At 37.7% G+C, this 22,074-nt stretch overlaps 1 protein-coding gene across 1 annotated transcript in view; it reads left to right on the forward strand.

Annotated features, from left to right (window-relative positions):
• SPEF2 (sperm flagellar 2) overlaps positions 1–22,074 on the forward strand; it is a 305,327-nt gene that overhangs the window by 197,859 nt on the left and 85,394 nt on the right. Inside the window, exons 25-26 of the mRNA XM_060191863.1 lie at positions 6,778–6,929; positions 19,688–19,868. Coding sequence (XP_060047846.1) covers positions 6,778–6,929; positions 19,688–19,868 — 333 coding nt within the window. The remainder of the gene's footprint in view (positions 1–6,777; positions 6,930–19,687; positions 19,869–22,074) is intronic.

The raw sequence follows: 22,074 nt of genomic DNA on the forward strand, positions 1-22,074 counted from the left end.
CATTTACACCAGGAGTGCAGAAGGCTTCCTCTGTTCCAACAGCCTTTCCAGCATTTGTTGCTGCTGTCTTTTTTGATGCATGCCATTTTCACATTCTCTATATGGTATCCCAATGTTGTCTTTATTTGCATTTCTCTGACAACCAGTGACCTGGAGAATTTTTTCATGTGTTTATTACACTTTTGGATCTCTTCTGTCATGAATATTCTTTTCATATCCATGGCCCATTTTTGGATGGGGTCATTTGTTTTTTTGTTGCTAAGTTTGCTGAATTCTTTGTATATTTTGGTTATTAGTCTCTTGTCTGATGTATAGCATGTGAAGATCGTCTCCCATTTTCTGAGGGGTCTCTTTGTTTGTGTGATAGGTTCTTTGGCTGTGCAGAAGCTTTTCAATTTGATGTAGTCCCATTGGTTCGTTTCTGCTTTAGTCTTTCTTGCAATTGGGTTTATTTCATCAAAGATGCCCTTGAGGTTTAGGTGGGAAAGTTTCCCACCAATGTTTTCCTTTAAGTATTGATAGTTTCTGGTCTAACATCCATGTCTTTGATCCACTTGTATTTGATTTTTGTTTATGGTTAGATAAGGTGGTTCAATTCATCTTCTGCATGTTTCAACCCAGTTTTCCCAGAACCATTCATTGAAGAGAGCCTTCTTCCTCCATTTAATACTTTGGGTCCCCTTGTCAAAGATTAGATGTCCATAGGTGTAAGGGTTTAGTTCTGGGCTTTCATTTCTGTTCTACTAGTCTGTGTGCCTATTTTTGTTCCAGTATGAGGCTGTTTTGATGATGATGGCCTTCTAATATAGTTTGAGATCTGGAAGTGTGATGCCTCCATTTCTGTTTCTTTTCTTCAAGATTATTTTGGAAATTCTAGATGTTTTCTTGTTCCAGGTAAATGATTGTGTTTTGGTTCTATTCTCTTAAAGAAGCCTGGTGGAACTTTGATGAGCATCACATTAAATTTGTATATATCTCTGGGGAGAATATTTATTTGATGATATCTATTCCTCCAATCCATGACCATGAAATGTCGTTCCATTAGTTGGTATCATTGTCTATTTCCTTGAGTAGCGACTCATAGTTTTCAGTATACAGTCTTTCACTTCTTTGGTCAGCTTTATTCCTAGGTATTTTATTGATTTTGCTGCAACAGTGAATGGGAGAGATTCCTGGATGTCTTCTTCAGATTTAGTGTTTGCATAAAGAAATGCCACTGATTTTTGTACGTCGATTTTGTAGCCTGACATCATGCTATATTGCCTAATAGCTTCCAGTAGTTTTCTGCTGGATTCTTTAGGCTTTTATATGTACACTATCATATCATCTGCAGATAGTGAGAGTTTGATGTCTTCCCTTCTAATCTGTATTCCTTTTATTTATTTCTCTTCCCTGATTGCTATGGCAAGATATTCCAATACTGTGTTGAAGAGTAATGGTGATTATGGACAGCCCTGTCTAGTCCCCAATCTGAGGGGGAATGCTTTCAGCTTCTGTCCACTGAGTATGATGTTGGCTATAAGTTTACTATATATGGACTCCACTATCTTGAGGAATTTCCCATCTATTTCCATTTTATGTAGTGTTTTGAGCAAGAATGGGTATTGGATTTTGTCAAAGGCTTTCTCTGCATCTATTGAAATAATCATGTGGTTTTTGGTTTTTCTTTTATTGATGTGGTGAATGACATTGATTTTCTTACGTATGTTGAACCAGCCTTGCATTCTTTGGATAAATCCCACTTGGTCATGATGAACAATCTTTTTGATATGCTGCTTGTATCCTGTTGGCTAATATTTTGGCATCCGTGTTCACCAGAGATAATTGGTCTGTAGCTTTCCTTTTTTGTTGTGTCCCTATCTGTTTTTGGTATCAGGGTGATGTTGACTTCATAGAAGGTGGAAGGGAGTATTCCTGTTTCCTTGATCTTGTAGAAAAGCTTTAGAAGTATAGATAGTAACTGCTTCCTGAAGGTTTTGTAGAATTTGTTTGTGAAGCCATGTGTTCCAGGACTTTTGTTGTTGGGAAGATTCTTTATAATTGTTTTGATTTCTTTTTCTGTGATTGGTACATTTAGATTTTGTAGTTCTTCTTGGTTCAGTTTTGGAAGGGCATATGTCTCTAGGAATTCTTCCATTTCTTCTAGATTCTCTAGCTTGGTGGCATATAGTTCTTCATTGAAGTTTACATGATTTTTTTGATTTCTGTGGTGTCAAGTTGTGATATCTCCTTTATCATTTACAGTTCTCTTTATTTGAGTCTTCTCCCCCACCCCTTTTCTTTTTTTAGTGAGTTTGGCTAGGTGTTTGTCAATCTTGTTTAATTTTTCAAAGAACCATAATTTGGCTTCATTGATCTTTTGAATGGTTCTCTGATTTTCGATGTTGTTTATTTCTGCTCTAATTTTATTGATTTCTGTCCTTCTGGTTGCTTTATGATTCCTTTGTTTCTCTTCCTCTAAGTCCTTAAAGTGTGCAGTAAGTTAGTGTATTTGAGGTTTTTCTTATTCTCTAATATGTGATCGTATGGCTCTGAGTTTCCCTCTCAGTACTGTTTTAGCTATGTCCCTAATATTTTGATATCTTGTTTCTTCATTTTCATTTGTTTCCAGGAACATTTTAATTTCTTGCTTGATTGTCTCTCTTCTTAAGCAGAGGTTGTTTAGTTTCCAAATTCTGACTTTTAGTAATTTTCTGTTTGTTGTTGAATGTCAGCTTTACTCCACTGTGGTCTGAGATAGTACTTGGGATAATTTCAATGTTCTTGAATTTGTTGATACTGTTTTTGTGGCCTAACATGTGCTCTATCCTTGAGGATGTTCTGTGTGGATTTGAGAAGAATGTCTATTCCAGTTTTTTGAGGTGATGAAGTCTGAAAATGTCCAGGAGGTCCATCTCTTCTTTTAATTCTCTTGTTTTTTATGATTCTCTGCTTCGTTGGTTTGTCTAAGTGTGAGAGTGGGGTGTTAAAGTCTTCCACTATTATTGCATTACTATTGATTTGTAGTTGTAGTTCTTTTAGTAGGTGTTTGATGTATTTAGATGGTCCCTCTGGGTCCTAGATGTTAATAATTGTTAAATCTTCTTGGTTGATTGACCCTCTAATCATTATAATGGCCTTGCCTATCTTTTATTACTTTATTTAATTTTCAGTCCGTAGTGTCAGCAATGAGAATGGCTGTTCCTGCCTCTTTTTTGTGGTCCATTAGCCTGTATGATAGTTTTCTATCCTTTCACTTTAAGTCTGTATTTGACTTATTGGGTCAATGGCATTCTTGCAAGCAGCGTATGATTGGATTGTGTTTTCTGATCCATCCTCTCACTTTGTGACTTTTAATAGGTGAGTTCAAGCAATTGACATTTATTGATATTATGGATTTAATGTATTGTAGTGCCATTATTCAACAATTTTTATATGGTCTGATATATGGCAAGTATTATAGTGATGTTATTGTTTATAAATGGTCCTTTAGTACATTTTTCAGGGCAGGCTTGGTGATGGTTACCTCCTTTAACTGTTGTCTGTCTAAGAAGGTTTTGATCCCTCCATCAAATTTGAATGAAAGTCTAGCAATATATATTATCCTTGGTTGAAACCCTTTTTAATCAGGGCTTGATGATATCTTGCCATTCTTTTCTGGCTTTTAGAGTTTGAGTGGAGAAATTTGCTGATAGTCTTACGGGTTTTCCCCTGTATGTGACTTTTTATTTTTATCTTGCAGCCTTTAGGATCCTTTCTTTATCCTTACTTCTTTTCACTGTAACTATGATGTGTCTTGGTGTCTTCAGGTCTGGTTTGATTCTGTTTGGAACTGTCTGGGACTCCTGAATCTTAATGTCCTTTCTGTTGTTTAGGTCTGGGAAGTTTTCTTTTATTATTTCCTCTAGAATGTTTACTTCTCCTTCCTCTCTTTCTTCCTCTGGCAGGCCAATTATATGAATGTTACTTTTTTGAGATCACCTCATACGTCTCTGTTGTTATTTTCAGTGTCTCTCAATCTCTTTTTCAGCTCTTTTACCTCTTTCTTAGTTTTCTCTAGCTCATCCTCTGGCTAATTCTGTTTTATGCTTCTGTTAGTCTGTTTTCCCTTCCCTCAGCTTCTTTCTTCAGTTCTCTTATAGTATTAGCTTGTTCTGCTAATTGACCTGTTAGGTCAGCTATTTCAGCTTTCAGTTCTCTTATTACCTTGAGGTAGGTAGACTGTGTTTTCCTTGAGGGTCTCATCTTTTATTTCCCTAATTCTGATAATCTTTTCTTCCATAGTTGTCTTCATTTATGTGATTATTAGGTTTATTATTGCTTGCATATTTTTGTTATCTATGATTACTTCTGACTAATTTGAAGTTTCTTCTGGGTTTCTGTCTTGATTCATTGTGGTATAAGTTTATTTGCTCTTGATTTAATCATTTTTTTATTGATGTGTTTTTTATTTTTCTGTTCTGTCAGTCTTCAGTTGTTGTTTTTTGAGTACAAGTCACACTATACTAAATACCTTTATGACAATTGCAGTCATCAACCTCAGAAATTACAACATTAGTAACTGAAGCAAGGATTGATGCAGTTTAACTAGTTAGCCAAACAACACCTCCATTCCATGAAAAAATATCAACCAAATACAAAATAAAAAGAAAGTTAAAGGAAAAAATTGAAAACAAGAATAGACAATTATGCAAATCTAGTGTCCACTGTAAATTCTAGGAATAGCAAGAGAAGAAAGGGAAATAGTGAAGAAAGGCACACACACAGAAAGTGTCCACTCTGTGTCATATTTCTTCCCCAAAATAATTTACAAATGAGTTTCAGTGAATTTAGAAAGCAACAGAGGGAGGAAGGAAGAAAATAAGAGAACAAGAAAAAAAAAAGCAGTGAAAGTAAAGAGTTTTTTTTTTTTTTGAATTTGCTAGGAGGAGGGAAAAAGGAGAGTGGAGGGAAGAAGTAGAGTGAAACAAGTTCCTCTCACAATGGATAGGACACCCAGTCACCTAGCAATGGAAAATACAACAATAATTAATTTTGGTGAACATGATGAAAAAGGCAGGGGAAAAGGACATTTGTATATAATAATAGTCATAATAAAATAGAATAGAGTAAAAAACCCTAACAGTCAATTTGCAGCTTGGACCACTCTGGATTGGCTGCATGCAGGCTGAGCAAAGACAGTCAATTGTAAGAAGAATCTAAATAAATAAATAAATAAAACCGGGAGTCGGGCTGTAGTGCAGCGGGCTAAGCGCAGGTGGCGCAAAGCACAAGGACCGGCATAAGGATCCCGGTTCGAACCCTGGCTCCCCACCTGCAGGGGAGTCGCTTCACAAGTGGTGAAGCAGGTCTGCAGGTGTCTATCTTTCTCTACTCCTCTCTGTCTTCCCCTCCCTCTCTCCATTTCTCTCTGTCCTATCCAACAATGACAACAACAATAATAACTACAACAATAAAACAACAAGGGCAACAAAAGGGAATAAATAAATAAATAAAATAAAATAAAATAAATAAAATAAAATAAATAAAATTAAAAAAAAACCCTCCAGGTAGTCTTTCCTAGGCATGGATGAGGCTCTGATTGGTCAAGTATTTTGTCACTCAAATAGAGCTCCAGCCACTTAAAAAGAGAGAGAGAGAGAGAAGGAAAACACAAAGGAAAAGGCTTGGAATGATACCCCTAGTGAGGCAGGAATCTTGGTAAAGAAAATAGCTTAGTGGAAAACCTGCTAGGAGCAGCTGTCCAGCCCCTGGGGGATTGTTCTGGGGTAGGGGGGAGTGGTGAGCTTCAGAAATAATCAAAAGATTCCCTTTCTTTTTCCTCCTGGCCTCTGTTTCCTAACCCAAGAGTGCGCTTACAACTCCTTGTTGTCACCTTTAAGACTCCTTATTCACCCTCCTGCTGATGGCCCAGTATCTACCCTATCCAGAGAATGTGAGGTCACAAGCTACTGCTTGTTGGAGCTCATGCCAGCCACTGCTTCCAAGTTCTGTTTCTGATTTATCTTATTAAAGATGATACCTTCAATTTCTATCCAAGATGACTAAATGAGATGACTTTATCATTTTAACAGCTGCATAGTACTCCATTGTGCATATATACTAGCATATATCTTAGCCAGTCATCTGTCCTTGGGCATCTGGGTTGCTTTCAAGTTTAGGCCATTATAAATTTGTAATGTTCATTATGACTTTAGGTTATCACTTGCCACAACTGGGTTACAGAATTTTGTATAGTGGAAATATTACTTCATTTCATATTTCACATTTTATTATTTGCATTTATTTCTGTACTTATATTTGAATGTAAAATTTTGAAGTGTCCTAAATCATCATAACAAACTTGCCATATATGACATAAGAAGATTCTTTTTTTACAATAACACGGTTCAGTTCTGGCTTATAGTGCTGATGGGATTGAACCTGAAATTGAAGTCTGTTATATAAACTGCTGTGTATCTCTTTGACCCAATAGGAAATATTCTTAATGTCAAAATAATGAGAAATATACACTGCCTTAAGCATCCTGATTCGTCTAATCTTGTTTCACTATATAAAGGGGCATAGAAATGCCTTATTATATAGAATCATATTCAACAAATACAGAAAGTGAAATGCCACCTATGAGTTTTCATTTTCTGAAACTTTAGCTATACGAGTTTGTATTTGATTCTATTTCTTAATTTCCAGAAAATTAACTCAAACCTAAGACTTTTAAAATATTGCTTACAAAGATTATATGAAATGTGTGTAGATCAGCTTTTTCTTGCATCTTAATATTCATATTTGCTATTAAAGGCAGAAGTGAACCGTTTCCAAGATACAAAGAGATTCCTTCAAGATTACTATAGGGGAATGGAATGCAAAATACCAACAGATGACAATAAGAAATTTATTCGAGTCCCTTTGGTCCAGCTGGATGGTACAGATGGTGTGGATGGCCACCTTAGGTAAATAACTCTATCATATCATATACTGCAAATTGTTGAATGAAAGCTTTATGATTTCAAGTTGAATATCATTTAGTGGGACAATATCTATATACCTGAAAATCTGAAACAAAGGGAAAAGAAAACCCAAATCATTTTTTTGGCTTTGACTGAATGTTGATATGCATTAGCTAAACCTTCCAACAGACTCTCCTGAGAATAACACTGAATGTGCAATTTATATAAATTTTGAATTCTGAAACAACTTTAGTACCTGGAAACTTATTTTTCTAAATATTTGTTTATTTATTTATTTTGGATAGTGGGTGAGACACAGTCACAGAGACCGAGGGACAGAGAGATAGCAAGAGAGAGAGAGAAACATCTGCAATGTTACCCTACCACTTTTTTGTTTGATTTATATTTCTTTCTTTTTAATTTTGTTCCTAGGGGATTAAAGTTTTACAGCTGACAGTAAATACTTTGTACTGTTGTTAAAATTCGGAGGCTCCAGCTGGCCAGGCTAGCTTCCTGAGCGGGTAACAGAGACGACCAGAGACATACGGCTGGGCAGGGAAGCTGTATTTCTTTATTCAGGAAACAACGATTTATAAACTAAACCAAACTAATCACCAAACAGAACTCTGCTGCCTCTTTCCCCCATGGCGGCACCAAGCACTCTCGAACTCTGCAGCTCTGGAACTCTCTCGGGGTTCCTTGGGGCGGGGCCAAGTGGGCCCGCAAAACTAGCAGGAATGAACCAATTTTCTTGGCAGGGGGAGAGCTAGAACAACCCAATGTAAAGCATACAACAATTCCCCCTTTTCTTTTTAACTAAATGACCACAGTATCAGGGGTGTGGGGTGAACAGAAACCTCTATCATACAGGCATTTTTAAAAAAGAAACTGGCACAAACATGGAGAAACATGTAAGCAAGTAACAAGAACCAGTGTGTTGCCAAGGGAAGGCCTGAGGGGGCCATTTTTTTTGCCTCTGTGGGCAAAACTTCATCAGCTTAAAAAAAACATTTATTGCCTCTGGGGGGCGTACTTGCCTCGACAGACATTTGCATGGGGGTGGGGAACGGCCTAGAGTCCCAAAGGCAGCTGGCTGCAATTTACTTACTATGAAACAAAACTTGTTATTAGCATAACCACAGCACAATCTAAAATTTCTAATAGAGAAGGAATTTGAGACTTTTACATATCAACAATGTCTTTTTAACCTTTTGTTACACCCATTCAAGATGGAGACACACCCTAGGTGTGCGCAGGAAAGGAAACCTCAGGCATGAGAATAATTAGCATAGCCATTGTGCGATCTACCATTTCTAATAGAGAAGGTAATCGAGAGTTTTACATATCAACAAGTCTATTTAACCTTTTGTTATACCCATTCAAGATGGAGACACACCCTAGGTGTGCGCAGGTCTTTAGACCAACTTAGTTAAAATATATTGATTGTTAACTAATTTTTACCTCAGACTTTAAATGTAAGTTAATTTTATCTTTATGAGAATTACGTTGAAAACTTTTTTCATTTAACTTTGACTAGTAAGAATTTAGCCTTAAAGTTACTGTTTACCAAACTTTAAACATACACATAAACATGGTCATTAATGCACAAGGAGAGAAACCTTTGTTACGAAGACATGTTATTTCAAACACAAATTTAGATATGTACTGTCTTAGTTGTTGGGGGGGTGCATTGTCCAGTGGTGGTCTCTTGGGCAGCTTCACTTCTAGGAATTGCAGGTTGCGATCTCTGTACAAATCTCTGCGTACTCCAGCTTGTCTGCCTTCAGACCGGACCAGCAGCTGGAGATCTCGGCCAGTGTGTCCAGTTTTGGTAGGGGGTCCGGGAGGTCCGGGATTGTTCCAGAATTCATAGCACGAGGGTGGGCGGGCCAGCCTTGTAGAAGGCGCGGGCCGAGGTGCCCAGGGGTGGCGGCCATGATAGGCTGCTGCAGCCCTGCCCCATGGCCCTGTCATATCTGCTGCCCTGCTCACAGTGGCTGAGCAGCGTGGAGGGATCATGCGTCCAGTGTCCTGCACCATGCGGTGGAGAGCCGGCTCCTGTGGGCTGGCCTGCGTGCTGGCATTGGGCTCCTGCGTGGTGGCATCGGGCTCCTGCGTGTTGGGCTCCAGCGTGTTGGCGTCGGGCTCCTGTGTGCTGGTGTTGGGCTCCTGCAGGCTGCGGGGCTGCGGGGCTGCGGGCTCGGTGCATGGGGTTGTCTGGGCACAGCCGGCTGGCTGGCTGTTCCACCAGGTGGAAAAGGCAGCTCCGCGCTCTCACCTCTTGCCCGCTGACTCTTCCCAACTCCTCTGGCTGTTTTGAGTGCGCCCGAGCGCATGGAAACCACAGAGTGGTCAAGAGATAAATGTTCCAGAAACAGCAAAACAGTCTCGTGAAGAAAGAGCAGAGGCCTTTGGAGATCTCTTCACAAGCAGAAGAGAAGGCCATAGTCCATAGGTAGCCAAATTGTCTACACTTATCTGAGAGATGTCCACGTGGGCGCCATTTGTTGTTAAAATTCGGAGGCTCCAGCTGGCCAGGCTAGCTTCATGGGTGGGTAACAGAGACGACCAGAGACATATGGCTGGGCAGGGAAGCTGTATTTCTTTATTCAGGAAACAACGATTTATAAACTAAACCAAACTAATCACCAAACAGAACTCTGCTGCCTCTTTCCCCCATGGTGGCACCAAGCACTCTCGAACTCTTCAACTCTGGAACTCTCTTGGGGTTCCTTGGGGCGGGGCCAAGCAGGCCCGTGAAACTAGCAGGACTGAACCAATTTTATTGGCAGGGGGAGAGCTAGAACAACCCAATGTAAAGCATACAACATTATACATAGATTGTACATTTATAACATTTGTCATTTGCCAATACAACTATACAACCCCCACTAGGTTCTCTGCTATCATGTTCCAGGAACTGAACCCTACCCCCAACCCACCCCAGAGTCTTTAACTTTAGTGCAATACACCAACTTCAGTCCAAGTTCTGCTTAGTGTTTTCTCTTCTGATCTTGTTTTTCAACTTCTGCCTGTGAGTGGGGTCATATTCATCTTTCTGTTTCTCACTTATTTTACTTAACATTATTTCTTCAAGCTCCATTAAAGATAGGCTGAAACATTGAAACTATTTTTAATAGCTGAGTAATATTACATTTAGTATATAAAACACAACTTGCTCAGCCACTCCTATGTTGTTAGACATCTGGGTTGCTTCCAGATTTTGGCTATTACAGATTGTGCTGCTATGAACATAGGTATATATAAATCTTTTTGGATGGTGTATTTGGTTTCTTAGGCTATATCCCCAAGAGAGGAATTTCAGGTCATAAGGTAAGTACATTTCTAGCCTTCAGAGAACTTTCTCCCGACTTCTCTGCAAAGAGGTTGGACTAATTTACATTCCTGCTAGCAGTGCAGGATGACTTCTTTGCCACTTGCTTTTCTTTATACATATATTTTTCTGAGAGAGAGGAAGAGAGAGAGAGAGAGAATAAGAATAACAATAGGAAGAAGAAGAAGGAGGAGGAGGAGAAGGAGGAGAAGTAGAAGTTGAAGTAGGAGAAGTAGGAGGAGGAGGAAGAGGATAGAGGGGGGAGGGAAAGCCAGAGTGATGTCTGCAGTAGAATTCCAGCACTCATGAACCTTCCCTTGTAGGAACTGGGTCTTGAACCCTGGTTCTTGAGCATGGTGATTTCTATGTTCTGCCAAGTGCACCACTCACCACTCAATGGTTTACTCCTTATATCTTTTCTACAGGGAGATAAAAAAATCTAGAAATAAAAATAAATTAACCTACTATATTGCAATAAAATATTGATAATTACTTTATGAATATATGGCTTTATAGTCTTCTTGTTGGTTTATTCTTCTACATCAAAGTTTGATTTTCTTTTTTTTTTAGTATCTTTTTTTTATTTATAAAAAGGAAAAGGAAACATTGACAAAACCATAGGATAAGAGGGTACAACTCCACACAATTCCCATGATCAGAACTCCATATCTCATCCCCATCCCCTAATAGCTTTCCTATTCTTTAACTCTCTGGGAGTATAGACCTAAGATCATTGTGGGATGCAGAAGGTGGAAGATCTGGCTTCTATAATTGCTTCCCCGCTGAACATGGACTTTGAAAGGTCGATCCATACTTCTAGCCTGCCTCTCTCTTTCCCTAGTATGGTGGGTGGGGCTCTGGGGAAGTGGAGCTCCAGGACACATTGGTGGGATTGTCTGTCCAGGGAATTCTGGTTGGCGTCATGCTAACATCTGGAACCTGGTGGCTGAAAAGAGAGTTAACATACAAAGCCAGACAAATTGTTGATCAATCATGAACTTAAAGGCTAGAATAGTGCAGATGAAGAGTTGGGGATTACTCCATTTTTTAGATATCTAGTAGGCATATTTTAGTTATATTCCATAAAGCCTGTGGCTATACTAGTTTTTTTTTCCCCTGAGCCTGAAATCTGATATACAGGTGGATCCAAGTTACTGTCTAAGGAGATGCTTTCATGGCTGGAGAAGTAATAGAAAGCTGGATCAGGGAAGAGAGTAGCTCCCTAATATGAGAAAGGGGTATAAATATTGTTGACTGTAAACCACATCTATTAGATTTGGTCTGGGGCTCATATTCAGCCTAGGAGCCTATATGACCACTGCATCCCTGTAGATCTGAGCTCACATTCTGTGGTCATGAGTCGGAACATTCCAAGCTGCCCCAATATCGACCCATATTCCTCAGGTGTAGCATAGAGTATGTTGTCCATCCTCCCTTCAGAGGATGAAATGTTCTCTACCATTGTTGGTCCAAGTTAAGGGCAAGGTCCTATGGGGGGCCCACAAAGGGATCTGTTTTGTTGATAGAGATGACCAATAACAAGGTGGGAGGGATTTATTTGAGGTCTAGGTCCATCGTGTCTGTTTGGGAATCTCAGGACTCTCCAATAGGGGCTGATAGTGATTAAAGAGTCGTCATTAAAGTATGCCAGTCTCTTGCCCTTATTCAGCTTTTTGCAGTCCTTGCTTTGATAAGTTTAGCTTGGAGTGACTGAGAGAACTGTAATAGGAAGTAGGTGAGGAGGGTATCTATGTCTAAGTAGACACTTTTTCATTATGAACTTCATACTGACTCACTGCAGACTACTGTGTACTTTTGCTGTCAGGTATAATATTTTGCCCTAATTTATGGATACATGTGGACATATACTCTATCTCAAAGGACCTGGTCTATATCTAGGTTTTGGGACTTTGGTAGGAAGTGAACCACCTGGCATGATTTTCTTACTCTTTTCTTGATTTTTTTCTATAACTCATCATTTTTTTCCTCAACTCTTCATAGTCAATTCTGAGTCTCCACATTGTTTTATTATCTCACTTTGCAAAGAATCATTGCAAGAATCCTATAACTATGCTCTTTAACACATTCTTAAAGACTTTAAGTGATAACAATGCAAAATTATAAATTTATATAAAATAAATTATATAAATTTATATAAGAGTAATTATAAAATTGCCAGATCATAGGTCCATTTCTAGCCTCCTGAGAGTTCTCCATACTCCTTTCCATAGAGGTTGTAACAATTTACATTCCCACCAGCCATTCAGGAGGGTTTTTTTCTCCCCACAGTCTCTTCAGCATTTGTTGCTACTACTTTTTCTGATGTATGGCATTCGAACAGGAATGAAGTGGTATGTCTTTGTTTTCATTATTTGCATTACTCTGACAATCAATGACTTGGAGCATTCTTTCATATGTTTCTTGGCCTTTCGGATCTCTTCTGTGTTGAATATTCTGTTCATGTCCTCTTCTCATTTTTGGATGGGGTCATTTGTTTTCTTGTTACTGAGTTTGGCAAACTTTTTCTATAATTTGGTTATTAGCCTCTTGTTTATTGTATGGCATGTATATCTTCGCTCATTCTGTGAGGGATCTCTTTGTTTGGGTAGTGGTTTCTTTTGCTGTGCAGCTTTTTAATTTGATGTAGTCTCATTGCTTTGTTCTTCCCTTAGACTTCTTAATAACTGGATTCATTTTATTGAAGATATATTTAAAATTTATACAGAAAAGTGTTCTGCCAAGATTTTTCTCTAAGCATCTGTAGTTTCTGGTTTAACTTACAAGTCCTTGATCCACTTGGAATTTACCTTTGTGTTTGGTGAAATATAGTGGTTTAGTTTCATTCTTCTGCATGTTTCAACCCAATTTTTCCAACCTATTTAATAGTCTGGGCACTTTTGTCAAAGATTAGATGTCCATAGGTGTGGGGGCTTATCTGGGCTCTCAGTTCTATTCCACTGGAATGTGTGTCTATTCATGTTCCACTGTTCTATGTGTTTATTCATGTTCCAGTACCAGATGATTTTGATTACAACGGCCCCATAATAAAATTTGAGATCTGGGCATGTGGTGCCTCCAGTTCTTTCTTCTCAAGATTGTTTTGGAAGTTCTAGGCCTTTTCTGGACCTTACCACTTTTGAAGCTTCTCCACTGAAGGTGGGAATTGGGACTTTAACTTGAATCCTTTACATAGTCATATGTGTGCTCTACCACCACCTAAATCCCCTAGTTTTCTGTAAGGTGTTGAAAGTATTATGTATATGAAAGATCCCAAGCAGTAGTTTATATGTGTAATACTAACTAATTAAAAATAGGTATTAAGTTTTGTTTCATGGATAAGAATAAATGAAGAACAAATGACTTAAGTCATATATGATTTTTATGAGGCTAAAAGACATTATCTAATATCAGATTCTTAAGAAAGCAAAAATAACTTGATAATAAGGATAGGAGAGAAAAATATATTTTCAGTAAATACTCTCATGCACTATAACAGTTTGTATGTAATTTCTTTTATAAACCTAACATGTGGAGGCAGAGAAAGGCCAAGATCCCAAACCCTGGGAATTTATAAAAAAATATATAGAAAAATAATTGTTAAGCCATATGGTGAAAAGAGATGACAATGGGATGGAGTCTGGGTTGTGCTTCAGAACTATCTCATAATGACATGAAACTGAGACATCAATCTTTTAAGTCAACATTTGCTCAAGAAAAAAAAAAATATATATATATATATATATTAATGCGTAGAAAATGAGGGAGTTTATCCAGAGGATAACATAGTAGTAGTGTTCTGGACTAAGGTTTCTAGTTTGACCACAAGTGTCACATATGTGAAAATGATACTCTGGTCTCCATTTTTTCCTCTCTTGTGAAAAAGATAATACAAATCTTAAAACAAACAAGGAAATCGGGATGAGAAAGATATTATTTCTTGTGCTGTGAATACCAAATACTGACTAATAAAAAAAGAATAAAATATGAGAATTAAAGATTAGTAAATTGCTTAGTGGTAGACTATATATTTTACATGCATGGAGTCTTCAGCTTTATTCTTGGCATCGTATAAGAGCAAGAACTCAGGTCCAGTCACCCTAACCCCCACATTCAAGGGGAAATCTTCATAAGCAATGAACCAATGCTGAATGTGTCTTTATTTTTTATTTTTTTTATTTATAAAAAGGAAGCATTGACAAAACCATAGAATAAGAGGGGTACAACTCCACACACTTCCCACCACCAGATCTCCGTATCCCATCCCCTCCCCTGATAGCTTTTCTATTCTTTAACCCTCTGGGAGTATGGACCCAAGGTCATTGAGGGATGCAGAAGATGGAAGGCCTGGCTTCTGTAATTGCTTCCCTGCTGAACATGGGCATTGACCGTTGACAGGTCGATCCATACTTCCAACCTGCCTCTCTCTTTCCCTAGTAGGGTGGGGCTCTGGGGATGAATTTCTTTCTCATTCTCTGTCTCCCCTTCCCTCTCAGTTTATATCTTTATCCAAACAAATAAATAAGATAAATATTTTAAAATATGGTATTACATTAAAGTAACATAGTAAAGCAAGTCAATATCTATAAAAACCAACTGATTTTGTTAAAACTCATTAAAGAATTACAGTAAAAATTAAAGTAGTATTTTCTCATGTATGTATGTAGATAAATTGTGGACATGAAAAGGGGAAAGAAGTTATATTTATAAAATTACATACAAGCTCTGAAGATTAAATTTAGCTATCCAAGGGGATTATGTATTGTAGATTGAAGTTAGTATGTATACTTCATTTTAAAAGTTTACACAGCATTAAAATTTCTGCAGGGGCCTGGGTAGTGGTGTACCTATTTGAACACACACATTACAGTGTGCAAGGATCCAGGTTCAAGCTTTGTCTTCACCTACATGGGGGAAGCTTCACAAGCAGTGAAACAGTGCTGTAGGTGTCTCTCTTTTCCCCTTTCCCTGTCAATTTATCTGTATATATTCAAAATAAATAAATATTTAAATAATGAAAGTTGAACAATAAGAGTAGTACAGACTCAGTTTTGGGCAATATGTAAGTTTTGATGTCAAAAATATCCAGGTTTATTTGTGTGTCTAATACTGTGACTTTTATTTAAGAGAGATATGTAAGTAAATGAAGATAATTTATTTGTTTGGTAGAGGCATTATCTTAAACTTTGGTTACCTTATTTGTAAAGCTGTAATGTTTTTATGAAGAGTTTAAAAAACAAAATTCTTAAAGCATGTAACTAGGTATAGAAGGCTGGAGACCTTGTCTCTAAATCTTAACTCAATAAATGGTGACAGTCATTATTATACTGGCAATTATAATAATAATTATAATGACAATAAGAAATTTTTACATGCATGAAATATTTTCACTGTGAGCATAGCATGTTCCTGTTTGTTTGTTTTACTTTCCTTTATTTCAAATGGCCTGGACACTGTAGAGCTAGTGATCTGAAGCTAATTTCTTTTCTCTTTATTTTTCCATCTAGCTCCATCATGTAGATGTCAGACTCATGTATGAGCAAGGGAATACAAAAGAAAAAAATGTCTACCTTTTCTTGACACAAATATGAGGGCTGTTTAATTCAGCAACATGACAAAAAAGAGTTGTGAAGTTAAAAGCAATAAATAGTTACAAAGACAATTCAGCCACTGAAAACCATCAAAAGTGGACTAGTTTCAAAGTCTAGAGTAGCAATTTATTCTGTTCTTAGCACAAAATAACGCACAAGGCATAATGGGGAAACTATTAACGTTGGCTGGTAGAATGAAAGAGGTAAAAGAACAGTTGGCTCCCATTTTTTAATAAACAACTCTGTGCTGATCTCAACTCCAAACCACTTTGGTTTTCAAGCAACAGTAAATTAGACAAGTACCATGCTCAACATTTTTACATAATTTCCTTATTTCAGTCTTCCAATAATCAAATAATAATAAGTTAATAAATAATACTAAGTAATAACCAATAATAAGCAATAATAATGGCAATGTATTTGTATCACTCCAAGGAAACAGAGTCAGAAAAATTAAGTGGCTGTGGCCGGGTGGAGGTGCACCTGGTTAAGTGCACATATTATCACGTACAAGGACCAGGGCTCCAACCCTTGCTCCCTACCTGCATGGGGAAAGCTTCAGGATTGCTGAAGCAACTTTTTAGATGTCAGTCTTTCTCTCTTTCTGTCTCCCCCTCTTCTCACAATTTCTCTCTGTCCTATCTATAAAAAAAGAAAGAAAATAAGGGGGAAACGGGAAAAAATGGCCACCGGGAGTGGTGGATAAGCTGTGCTGTCTCTTAACCCTAGCAAAAAACCTGGTGGCAAAAAAGAAAAGTAAGTGGCAAGCCCCAAAGTTTATATCTACTCTTGAAATCATAATTAGCTAAATAAACTCTTATTCTAATTAAATTGTGAGTCTAAGTTATTTTCTTTTTTCTTTCTTTTGTGTCCAGTGTTATGACTGGGGCTCAGTGTCAAGTTGGCACTGCAAAAAGTGGTCATTTTCCCCTATTACATTTGACAGAACAGAGGGAAATTGAGAGCAGAAGGAGAAATAGAGGGAAAGAGAGACACCTGCAGAACTGGTTAGTTTCTAGTGAAGCTTATATCCTGCTGCAGATGAAGAGCAGAACCCAGTCCTTGTTCTTCCTATTATGTGTACTTAGTGTGTGCCACTGCCTCCTCCCCTCAAATTTATTTTCTATATGATTTTTAATTTTTTGATTTGTATTTATAAAAAGGAAACACTGACAAAAACCATAGGATAAGAGGCGTACAACTCCACACAATTCTCACCACCAGAACTCCCTATCCCATCCCATCCCTTGATAGATTTCCTACTCTTTAACCTTCTGGGAGTATGGACCCAAGGTCATTGTGGGATGCAGAAGGTGGAAAGTCTGGTTTCTATAACTGCTTCCCCACTGAACATGGGCATTAACAGGTGGATCCATACTCCCAGACTGTCTCTCTCTTTCCCTAGTGGGGTGGGGCTCAGAAGAAGCGGGGCTCCAGTGTGTCTCAGTGGCTGAGACTTAAAATTATTTAAACTGTAAATGGTTCCTATATAGAAAATGGTGAGTTGTAGAACTTCAACACATTACCTTTCAAGATGCTATATATCCTTATGTGTGTTCAACCAAGCATACCATCACCTGGTCCCCTTCTCTGCATGTTTTGTCCAAGCTGAAAGGCCTTTGTATTTTCCTTCACAGAAGTGGATCCCAGCTGCAGTTTCTCTCCCTCTCTCTCTCTCTCTCTTGTCTCTGTCTCTCTCCTCTGTTAGTTTTGGAGATCCTGGGATCCTTCTGGAAGAGATTGTTCCTAGGAACAACTCTTAAGATTTTTTCATAGAAACATAAATATACTTTAGAGAACAGAAAAAAGAAAGATGAGCTCCTGTTATTTTTTTATTTTAATTTTTTATTTATAAAAAGGAAACATTGACAAAACCATAGGATAAGAGGGGTACAACTTCACAGTTTCCACCACCAGACCTCTGTATCCCATCCCCTCCCCTGAAAGTTTTCCTGTTTTTTAACCCTCTGGGAGTATGGACCCAAGATCATTGTGGGATGCAGAAGGTTGAAGGTCTGGCTTCTGTAATTGCTTCCCTGCTGAATATAGGTGTTGACAGGTGGATCCATACTCCCAGCCTGTCTTTCTCTTTCCCTAGTGGGGAAGGGCTCTAGGGAAGTGGAGCTCCAAGGCACATTGGTGGGGTTGTCTATCCAGGGAAGTCTGGTCACATCCTGCTAGCATCTGGAACCTGGTGGCAAAAAAGAGAGTTAACATACAAAGTCAAACAAATTGTTGAGCAATCATAGACCTAAGGCTGGAATAGTGCAGATGAAGTGTTGGGGTCCTCCATTTTGTAGATAGCTAGTAGGCATATTTTAATTATATTTCAAAGGGCCTGTAGCTATACTAGTTTTTTCTTTTCTTTGCTTGAGCCTGAAATCTGATATGCAGGTGGATCCTAGTTATTGTCTGGGGTAGATGATGTCATGGTTGGGAAAAGTTGTCCATAAATTAGGGCAAAATATATACCTGAAAGCAAAAATACACAATAGTCTGTAGTGAGTCAGAATCTAGTTCATAATGAAATAGCGTCCACTTAGTTTAGTTACCCTCCTCACCTACTTACTGCAGTTCTCTCACTCACTCCAAAGCTAACCTTATCAAAGCAAAGACTGCAAAAGCTGAATAAGGGCAAGAGACTGGCATGCTTTAACGATGACTCTTTAATCACTATCAGGCCATTCCACCCCTTTGTGGGCCCCCATAGGACCTTGCCCTCAACTTGGATCAACAATGGTAGAGAATGTTCTATATCCTCTGAAGGGAGGACGGACAACATGCTCTATGCTACACCTGAGGAAGATGGGTCGATACTGGGACAGCATGGGATGCTCCTACTCATGACCACAGAATGTGAGCTCAGATCTAAAGGGATGTAGAGGTCACACAGGCTCCTACGCTAATTATGGACCCCAGATCACATAAAATCGATGGGGATTACAGTCAACAATATTTATACCCCTTTCCCATATTAGGGAGCTACTCTCTTGCCTGATCCGAGCTCCTATTCTTTTTTTAAAAATTATTTATTTATTTATTTTCTGTTTTGTTGCCCTTGTTGTCTTTTTATTGTTGTTGTAGTTATTCTTGTTGTCATTGTTAGGACAGAGAGAAATGGAGAGAGGAGGGGAAGACAGATATGGGGAGAGAAAGAGAGACACCTGCAGACCTGCTTCACCGCTTGTGAGGCAACTTTCATGCAGGTGGGGAGCCGGGCCTCGAACCAGGATCCTTATGCCAGTTCTTGCACTTTGCGCCACATGCGCTTAACCCGCTGCTCTACCACCCGACTCCCCGAGCTCCTATTCTTATAGTGCTTTCCAGAACAAAGAAAACATTATTATCTACATATAAGAGAAGGGCAGACAAAGTTTTTTTTTTATCCATGCCAAAACCTTATTGTTTCCATAGGATGTCCCCTTTGAAGTATTCACATCGTCATGTCTTGCTTTTGAACTGTCACTTGAAAAAATAAATGGTGCCTGGTTCTGTTTTGTTTGCTTTGTTATAACTGGTTTATTCCCTTATCATAAGTTTATGCTTTGGATGAGTTTTAAAATTGCATTTCCTTGTAACTACCATTGTTTATTTTTATCCAAACAAGCCTGAAAATGCTATTTTTCTTTGTTTCTTTCTAGCTCCCTCTTATTAATAAGACGTTCCATTCTGCAATAATTTAAATATAGCTTTTGACTGTTTTTCTCAATTGAAGCATATTTCCAGTAAAACTTTGATAAGCACAATTAAAACAAGAAAATAAAATTATTAAAGAAGCATAATCACAAGAATAGACTATTGTTAAATAAAATATTTTTCTTTTTCTTTGTTTTCCAAAGAATTCCACTAGTTCCTCGAATATCCATTTCTCCAGAGTCAGCTACATCTAAAATCAAGCCAAAAAACATATTGAGAGATAAGATCGATTTCTCAATAGAAAACATAGAGTTAAACTTTGAGGCAGATGAGAAGATGGTAATGGACACCTGGCAACAGGCTTCTTTAGCAATATCTCAGATGGTAAGCAGTGCTAATTATTACATTTCCTTCCAATGACACTCATTTATTAAGTACCAATGTTAGCAATATGCTATGACCATGCCTACCTTTTATTACTTAATTCATTTTAAAGTTTATTGTGTCAGAGATTAGAATGGCTGTTCCTGCCTTTTTTCAGTGGTCCATTAGCCTATCGATAGTTTTCCATTCTTTCACTTTAAGTCTGTGTTTGTCTTCTTGGGTAAGGTGGGTTGTGTTTTCTGATCCATTTTTCTACTCTGTGCCTTTTAATGGGTGAACTTAAGCCATTGACATTTATTGATATTATGTATTTAAGGCATTGCAGTGCCATTATTCAAGAATTTTTGTTTGCTCTGATATATGGGAAGTTTTTGGTAATGTTCTTGTGTATAGGCGATATTTTAGGACCTCTTTCAGGGAAGGCTTGGTGATAGTTGTCTCCTTCAACTGTTGCATATCTGAGAAGGGTTTTATCCCTCCATCTAGTCTGAATGAAAGTCTAGCAGGATATACTATTCTTGGTTGAAACCCTCTTTCGTTGAGAGCTTGATAGCTATCTTGCCATTTTCTTCTGGCTTTTAAAGTTTGAGTGGAGAAGTCTGCTAATAGTCTTATGGGTTTTCCTATGGATGTGACTTTTTGTTTTTCTCTTGCAGGCTTCAGGATCCTTTCTTTATCCTTACTTCTTTCCATTGTAACTATAATGTGTCTCTATGTCTTCAGGTCTGGACTGATTCTATTTGGGACTCTGTGGGCCTCTTGAATCTTAATGTCGTTTCTGTTGTTTAAGGCTGGGAAGGTTTCTTCTATTATTTCTTCTAGGATGTGTTCTTCCCCTTCCTCTCTTTCTTCCTCTGGTAGGCCAATTATGCAAATGTTACTTCTTTGAGGTCATTCCGTATGTCTCTGTTGTTGTTTTCAGTGTCTCTCAATCTCTTTTTTAGCTAAAAAATATTAATGCAAATAATCTTTTGCATATTTAAAAGATAAGCTTAAAAAGGATACAGAAATTACACAGCGTGATTCTAAGTGCTCACATGTAAAATTAGTTCAGTTCTTAATAAGTACAATATAATTGGCAGGATGTGTGTAACTTTTTTGGTGATTTGAGATTCATCTGTAAGAATAAAACCCTAAAGTATTTAATGTTTGAAGTTCTTAGAAACAAGAAATTCTCATAATTATGAAAGGTTATAAATTAGACATTCAAAGACAGTTGAGTATTCTCCTAAAACAAATAATGAATTATTAATGATAATTCACCTCACATTTATTAAAATATATATAATAAATTATTAATGAGTGCTAAATATCTCCAGAAGGGGAAGAAAGAATAATAGAAAGTAGTTCACATCCTTAAGAATAGTGATTATTTAGGAAAAATGTTTTGAAATATTCCCAAGTTGAAAAGAAACCTTGACTAATTTGTTCTATATAAAAAAAACTGGGCAAATAGAAAAACAAGAAATCATATTCCCAAGGTAACAACAGACACCTGTGGCCTATATCCACATAGTGTTTCAATTAGCAGTCTTTGGCATTTTACTTATGTCACACACAGAGGTAGAATCATTGTCTTCCTCACAGAAGAAAACTAAGATCCAGAATGGTTTAGAAACTGAGAAACACAAAACAGAACTTGGACTGATTTGGGTGTATTGCACCCAAGGACTAGGGAGGTGGTGCCTTAGCGGGTACATGATGATTGAGGAGGACCTGGCCTGGGTTGATTATGTTATGCAGAAAAATGAGAAATTTTACACATGTACCAAAAATTATATTTACTGTAAATCATTAATCATGCCAATAAAATGGATTGACACTGGTTTGTATTAATGTATAGGTTTCAGATATATAGCCATATATATTAATAACTATACTTCACTATGTTTGTCACCAAAAGTCTAATTTCTGCCTATCAGCATTCAACTGACCCCATTTACCTTATTTATCTCCCTACTTCCCCCATCCACTCTGTTAATCGTCATTTTACTCTTGTCTTTTTTTATTCATTAATTAATTACTTATTTTTATTGTATATCATTTTATCGGGGGTTGGTTAGAAGTTTATGGAATGTTTATTGACATGTGGGTACAATTTCTCATCTCCCTCGGTATTTATGAAATACTGTTACCCCCAACTGGTGTCCTTTTCCGCCATCATGCACCAGGATTCTAGTTCTTTGTCTGCCCCCTCCCTTCCCAG

The sequence above is a fragment of the Erinaceus europaeus genome, chromosome 5 (genome assembly GCF_950295315.1).
Source record: "Erinaceus europaeus chromosome 5, mEriEur2.1, whole genome shotgun sequence".
NCBI lineage: Eukaryota > Metazoa > Chordata > Mammalia > Eulipotyphla > Erinaceidae > Erinaceus > Erinaceus europaeus.